Source organism: Poecilia formosa, unplaced genomic scaffold, assembly GCF_000485575.1.
Source record: "Poecilia formosa unplaced genomic scaffold, Poecilia_formosa-5.1.2 Scaffold235, whole genome shotgun sequence".
In the NCBI taxonomy this organism is placed as follows: Eukaryota; Metazoa; Chordata; class Actinopteri; order Cyprinodontiformes; family Poeciliidae; genus Poecilia; species Poecilia formosa.
In genome coordinates, this window is record NW_006800174.1 from 1 (window position 1) to 7,758 (window position 7,758).

Consider the following 7,758-nt stretch of genomic DNA (forward strand, 5'->3'; position numbering starts at 1 on the left):
CACAGAGACACTGAGGAGAGACCAGTGCTCCCAGTCCTGAGCTGATTCTAATGTTTTATTCTTGCTTTAAAAATCTTTGTTTTATTTCATCTTCATAACCTCTGTTATGTGTTTAAAAGCTCAATTTCTGTCAAAAATAATAAAATCAAAATCCTTACTCCTGTTTTGACTTCTTTATTTTTCTGTTTTTACCTTGTCAGAGGAAAAATAATGTTTTGTTCACTGTGTGCTGCATGTTAGTAGAGGTTGTTTACTGCAGAAACTGCAGCTCATCAGTATTGTTACAATAAATTTATCATTTAATTTCAGTTTATTTATATAGCTACAATTTATTAAAATGAATGTTATCATTTTGCACTATACCAAAAACTATTTAATAGGTTTAAAGGAGAAAAAGCTGTACATCCTATTAAGTTATGTATAATATGAATTAAGTTCATGATTTATTCTTTAACAAAATTGAAATAATAGATCTTAAAATCTCTCTTTTTAAATAAGCAATTAAAAGTGTATTTTGCCCAAATGTTTGTTCATTTGACAGTCATTCAGTAATTGATTGTTTTTAAATGTGTGACCACATCTTAGCTGTTCAAAGTGTGAGCTCTGACAGAATCTTCAGCCTGAACTATTTTGATGGTCAGAGTGAAGTCAGAGTTTGATCTACTGTCTATGAAACCATATAGAGTTTCTGAAACTTTTCTTTTGGACAAATAATGAAGAGCTGGAGAGTTTCACCCATTTCTGTTCTAACCAAGATGTTTATTGTCAAACATCTGACTCATAAATAGGATTTTATTTTAATTTTTGATAAAACCATGTTTCTTTTTGAATAGAAAATGAAGTCAAAATAATGTATCTCCATTTAAATAAACTCAACACACAACCCCAGATTGTGATTAGAAAATCTCCATGTGTACCTAAATGATGACATTTAATTTCAGCCTTAAGTCAAATTTTACCTTCCCAACATTTTTTCTCCAGGTGTAATATTCCAACCTCTTTATTAATTTCAAAGTCAGATAGGAAACGTGCACCTATTTCAATATTTACGTGAATGTCGTGGTGCCTGTGCTTAGTGAGCTGTGTCAAGGTCTGCTGTAACATCCAGCTGGAGTTTATGTTCAGTCAGACTCGAGGTTTTTGTACGACTGTTTTTCACTGTGTGAACAGCTCATACTTGTTAGCATCAAATTCTCCCTTACAGTAATAAACTGCAGCATCTTCAGCCTGAACTCCACTGATGGTCAGAGTGAAGTCAGAGTTTGATCCACTGCCTGAAAAACGACTTGGAGTCCCTGATGCTCGAGTGCTGGTATAATAAATGAGGAGCTTAGGAGTTTGTCCATGTTTTAGTTGGTACCAGTCTAAACGATAGCAGGAACAACCACTGTAATAATACACATTTTGACTGGTTCTACAGCTGATGGTCACAGGTCCTCCAATATCAGCTCTCACTACTGCAGGCTGCTGAGTTACTGAAACCTGGATTATGGACTCTGAGGACACAGAGACAGAAACATGCAGCAGCTTCATGGTTTAGTCGGCTTCATTTCAGAGGGACAGATGTTCATAGAGGAGAGGAGTTGGATTCTCTGGACTTTACCTGTGAAGCAGCAGCAGAGGAGAGTCCAGATGAGGACGCAGATCAGAGTCATGTTTCTGATGATGAGGAGGATTTCTGTGTCTTCCGCTGTGATGAAGGACAGCTGTCAGTCATCCAGTGTTCAACTGTCAGGACTATAAACTCTCCCAGAGCGCTGGAGCATGGAGCTGCTGATGCAAAGTGACTCTATGGAAATGCTGCGATTATATATGTGATTATATAATTTATCATCACAGGTACCATTATATATTTTATGCATTGTGTAGTCTTGTGTTCTTTGTAAAATTACTTAGCTTGTTTTTTGTGCTGCAATCCGCAAAACTATACTTGAAATTTAAATATGTGTTCTGTTTGTCTAAAAAGTAAAGTTTGAAAATAACAGCCTTTTAGCAGAAATATCAAACATACATTTCATTAAGATTATGTCTTGTATTTGAATATATTATCAGTTTTATGTAATATTCTAATCTTCTGTGGAATTAATGTTTTCATCAGCTTTTCAGTGGAAAATTATAATTAACAGAGAAAAAGACTAGAAAACATCAATTCATGTGTAATTAATCTTTATAATGAGCTTTACTGAGTAAATTGAGTCACTGAAATATATTTGCTATTTCATACAAATTTCTACCTGTAAATTAAATTTAATGCAATTTCTTTGTTTTCCACCTTTTCTGTAAAAGTACAAGCAACTAGTATTAAAATGACATGTAGAAATTACATGTTTTTGAATATCAGTTTGTTAGTTTGCATTTTGAATTTATCTCTCTTCTGTTGATCAAGTAAGAGATTCAGCAAAGCTAGTGACAGATATAAACTCTTGTATCATAATATCAGGTTTTGCTTTAAATCAAGATTCAAATTATCTTCACATTTTTTAAAATGTTTTAAACAAGATGGAAAATACCTCATGCTTTACATGCCTTTTCTCAGATTAACACTTCTTTTGAAGAGCTATAAATTTAATATATATAAGCGATTGAAGCACAGTGTGCTATGGTTATATATATTATGAAAGAAAAAACAGTTTAATTAAAAATGTGTTGTTTAAATTAGCCGTCTTTCAACATGATTCTGTGAACAACTTCTGCTTCAGTGCAGCCGTGGATCAGTTCCTCTGCAGCTGAGGGAGGTTTTTGTACGACGTTGTATCACTGTGTGAACGGAAATCTCCAATCCTGCTGACAGTGATAAACTCCTGCATCTTCAGCCTGAACTCTACTGATGGTCAGAGTGAAATCAGTTCCAGACTGAGTCCCACTGAAACGATCAGAAACTCCAGGCTGACGATTTGATGTCCAATAAATCAGGAGTTTAGGAGCTTCTCCAGGTTTCTGGAGGTACCAGTCTACCTCATTGTCTACATGTTCACTGGCTTTACATTGAATGGAGACTCTCTGTCCTGGATCAACAGACAGAGATCCTGGAGTCTGAGTCATAATTATGTCTCCTGATGAACCTGAAAGAGAAAAAAATATTTATACTCATTACAGTAGACTTAGAAAATTCAACTGAAGGTCTGAGCTTATATTTCAATCTTTCCATCACAGCAGAAAGTCTTTGTGGTGAATCTTGACATCCTGAACATCCTCACCCTGAACCAGGAGCCCCAGGATGGTCAGCAGTAGAGTCAGTGACATCATCGTTGTGCTGCTGGTGTGTCAGTGGCTCTGAAAGGCCTGGACAGCCACTGATCAACTCTGACCTCTTAACAGCTGGAGCAGAGAGGCAGGACACATATGCAAACACACTCAGTCACATGGAGCTCAGCTCTACATGTCATCAGGTTTCCTCTTCACTGTTCAGAGAGTTGTGATAAAATAGTGGAACCAAATACCTTGGGCTAAAGAAGTTTCTTCTTTTCCTCTATTTGTAATTCTGATATACTTCATCCTTAAGATTTTTCTTTTCTTCTACCTTGCAGAAAAACAAAACCTTGAAGCTAAAGCTCATTGATCAAACACGTTTTTCCTAATCTCTTAATTAAGTTAGACTGTTGACATCACCACTCAGATCATTTTATTAATTTAAGATCTGCAAAATGTGGTTGAGGTGAGGATAGGACAGAGACCCAGGTAAGATGAAGATGATGGTGATTTAATGATTATATTGCTCAGAGAGTCCAGAACAGGCAGCACAGCAGAGAGACTAGCACACAGCTAAATTCCGGTAGAAACTGACATAAGACTGACAAAAAACAAGCAGATGCCGACACAGGACTTCACCGTACCACTGTGCCAGCAGACGAACTAGACTTACAAACAACATACGTTAGACAAGGACCCGAGGAAGAACACAGACAACAGGTGAGACTAAATACACACGGGGTAATCAAGGGAACGAGACACACCTGGGAGACAATCAACGGGGAAGACGCAGAGACGGAGTCTCAAAAGGGAACAGGATAACAATAAACACAGAAACAACTCATAAATAAACACACAGAAACACGGATCATGGCAGTTTGTGTGAAAATCTAGTTCTTTTTCTCTTTACATTGTGACTGTTGCTACTCCAACAGCAACTACAAATGATCTTAGGATTTGTGTCAAATTACACATTTTATGTTTTATGTCCCATGGTTCTAATTGATCAATTAATTATAACATTAGTGCTAAACATGGAACTATTACAATTTAAAGTAACCTCAGATTTTTTTCAATGCCTTAGAGAGACTTCTGTTTCTTCCATTTCTTTATGAAAAGGAAAAAAAATTAAAAGCTTTTTAGAGTTATCCTATCTTTTGTCAACCACATAAGCTTTATATCACTCGAATTAGAGTGATGCCGTATGTTTTACTTGTATTTTTTAAAACATCTTCATGAAATTTTGTGTGTATCCATGTGGAGGATTTCAGTGAACTGTAGCGGTTTCTGCAGCAGCTTCCAGCTGCAACAACATAGTTAGTTTCTGTTAAGTTTGACTGAAGGAGGTTTTTGTACGACTGTTTTTCACTGTGTGAACACACCACCACTATGATAACTCTGACAGTAATAAACTGCAGCATCTTCAGCCTGAACTCCACTGATGGTCAGAGTGAAGTCAGAGTTTGATCCACCATCGTTAAAACGATTTGGAGTCCCTGAGAAACGACTGCCAACATAGTAAAAGAGCAGATGTGGAGTTTGTCCATCTTTCTGTTGGTACCAGACTAAGTAGTTGTTGTTATAAACATCTTGACTCGTTCTACAGTTGATGGTGGCAGATCCTCCAATATCAGCTCTCACTGCTGCAGGCTGAGTCACTGTGACCTGACCTCTGACCTCTGAGGACACAGAGACAAAAACATGCAGCAGCTTCATGGTTTAGTCGGCTTCATTTCAGAGGGACAGATGTTCATAGAGGAGAGGAGTTGGATTCTCTGGACTTTACCTGTGAAGCAGCAGCAGAGGAGAGTCCAGATGAGGACGCAGATCAGAGTCATGTTTCTGATGATGAGGAGGATTTCTGTGTCTCCTGCTGTGATGAAGGACAGCTGTCAGTCATCCAGTGTTCAACTGTCAGGACTATAAACTCTCCCAGAGCGCTGGAGCATGGAGCTGCTGATGCAAAGTGACTCTATGGAAATGCACCCAAGTCCAAATCATGGATGACTCAGATGTTACTGTCACACAATTTATAAATTTATTGTATAATAAATTGCAATACTATCTTAATCCAACTTATTTTATGTAAGCCTCATTTAATTTAGGTGTGGTTTGGATTCTGCACATATGTAATGCCTTACGAGCTGATGTTCTTACTCATTTTTACAAAATGAATAAAAACTGAAGTTACCCTGGAGAACCAGTCCATCTTCTCATTTTTCATTCTGTGTTTTTATTAAATTGATGCTTCAACAAGAACATCCTAAAAGTTCATTTGAATATTGACAATTACAGTTGATTCAATTAATAATTATCCTGGCCTATTAAGTCTTAAAATTTAATCCACTTTGCCAATAAGTTTGTGTTGAATAGGAAATTAAGCAGGCATCTAATATCAGAAAAGAAATGGTAATTTTGGATTTAAAAAATCCTTTGTTTTTGTTTTATTAAATTATGTCAAAATGAATGTTGAAAATTGTTGAAATACTTCTCAAATTAAATCCCATAATATATACGCCATGAATATTAAAGGGGAAAAACCATTTCTAAAACATTTAGAGAGCAGGTAATGAATTGATCGAGTGTTAAAAAGTGAAAATTGGTTGTTACTGTGGTTTACATGTAACAAAACTCAACTCTCCAGGTCAACCTATTTTTTTCCTGAGCAACTTTTTTAGAAGGAAAAATCAAGTTTTTATTGCCATGCATCTGTACTCCTGTGTCAGTTTAAAAATGTTAAATGCCTTTTCTTCCTCTTTAAGAAAAATGTTGCTTAAAGGTCTGCATTTATTTTGGTTAATTCTGACATGTTGGGGTTTAACTTTCTGACCCACATGCAGAATCAACAGAGTCCAAGTTAAGGAATTGGTTTTATTTTCAAAAGAAAAAACAATTGACAGATCTTCATCTTTTTGGACTGCGATAAGTGTCACGCGATCGGTGGCGCCTGGAACGAGAGTGGGGTTATAGAGGCCTGAAACGAGTTGGTCTGAGAGGCAATATGAGAGAACTTGCAGGTAGGAGAAAACAGCTGAACTGATCCTTTTTGGAAAATCCAGTGAGACAAACCTAGAAACAGCAAAAACAAGAACTGTAAAAATACAGTTCAAAAGCTTGTGATGGCTGACTACACGCAGAGGCCAGCGCAGCTACTAGTAACGTTAATCATCCAGCACTGAATGAAGGCTCTGCACTCTTTTATTCCCAGCACTCTGATGAGGCTGATGAGCTCCACCTGTGTAGGCTGCCCAGGTTCTCCACCAAGATCTTTGCTGGAAAAGATGCATCACTCGCACTCTCACACACATACAGGAACTCTGACAAATTGTTTAGTAAGTGATCATGTAGAGCTGGTTCAAAATATATCTCTGTTTATACAAGTTTTGTTGTCCAACAATAGAACATACTTTTAAGATGTTTATATGTTCAAATCATGACTATCATCATATTGTGTTGTTTTTAGACCAACAAAATATGTAGATCTAAAAGCTTGATCATAGTTTCTGGGATACCAAACTGGAGGTCCCTAACTTAGTTGCATGTTTTAATTGATGTCAACAACATAAGATGGTTAATGCTGTTGGAACTGATGACAGATGAAGTTTGGTTTCAGCAGATTAGGGCTTGAGCTCTGGCAGATCTGGATCTGATGACAGAAAGCTGGATTACAAAAGCTACTGACACTTTTGAATGTTTAAGAAATGAAGAGATGAGGACTAACTATATCTCTGAATCAGATTGTCTGGCAGTGAGTCGATGTAAAGCCTGAGTATATATGGGAAGATGGGTGATTGAAGAAGACAGCTGCACTATAGCACTGTCAATTCAATGCTGCTTTTGTAGTCAGAAATGCGATTGCTAGGATATCAGTTTCCTCATGGAAGGAGATGATAAAAGAAGATCTACTGATCTTAACAAGTTTGTGTGAGGGAGGACAGGGGGATCAGTGAACTGTATCAGTCTGTGCTGCAGCTTCCAGCTGCAACAGTCAGTTCAGTTAGTTTACTTTGACTCAGGGAGGTTTTTGTACAATGGTTTTTCACTGTGTGAACATAGCCTTGCTGTTGATGTTGTGAGCACTCTGACAGTAATAAACTCCAGCATCTTCAGCCTGAACTCCACTGATGGTCAGAGTGAAGTCAGTATTCCCAGAGTTTGATCCACTGAATCGATCAGGGATTCCAGTATGACGGGTGCTTGCGCATTTAATAAGGAGTTTAGGAACTTCTCCTGGTTTCTGAAGGTACCAGCTGAAACAGTAACTTGTACTTGGACTGACTTTACATTGAATAGAGACAGTCTGTCCTGGAACAACTGACTGAGATCCAGGAGTCTGAGTTACGGTGACTTGTCCTGAAGATCCTGAAAACACAGAAAGACAGAAACCTTCCTGAAGAAAAATCAAACTTGAATAAATTCTTTCACCATCCAAACTGAACCTGTCATGAATTCTAGAGAACTTGGTTACATGTTAACACAAAGTTTAGATCAGAGAGTCTCACCCTGAACCAGGAGCCCCAGGATGGTGAGCAGTAGAGTCAGTGACATCATCATTGTGCTGCTGGTGTG

At 37.5% G+C, this 7,758-nt stretch overlaps 4 gene segments (V, D, J or C); all 4 read right to left on the bottom strand.

The window, feature by feature from the left end:
• Positions 1–1,154: 1,154 nt before the first annotated feature.
• On the bottom strand, positions 1,155–1,796 carry LOC107838278 (Ig kappa chain V region K-25-like). The segment is given in 2 exon segments: positions 1,155–1,496; positions 1,604–1,796. Coding segments are annotated over 2 exon segments (393 nt in total).
• Positions 1,797–2,617: 821 nt separating this feature from the next.
• Positions 2,618–3,447, bottom strand: LOC103149711 (Ig kappa chain V-III region NG9-like). The segment is given in 2 exon segments: positions 2,618–3,062; positions 3,198–3,447. Coding segments are annotated over 2 exon segments (357 nt in total).
• A 1,107-nt stretch (positions 3,448–4,554) lies between these two features.
• LOC103149755 (Ig kappa chain V-IV region STH-like) lies at positions 4,555–5,173 on the bottom strand. The segment is given in 2 exon segments: positions 4,555–4,868; positions 4,976–5,173. Coding segments are annotated over 2 exon segments (366 nt in total).
• A 2,055-nt stretch (positions 5,174–7,228) lies between these two features.
• On the bottom strand, positions 7,229–7,743 carry LOC103149756 (Ig kappa chain V-III region NG9-like). The segment is given in 2 exon segments: positions 7,229–7,551; positions 7,692–7,743. Coding segments are annotated over 2 exon segments (375 nt in total).
• Between the last annotated feature and the right edge of the window lie 15 nt (positions 7,744–7,758).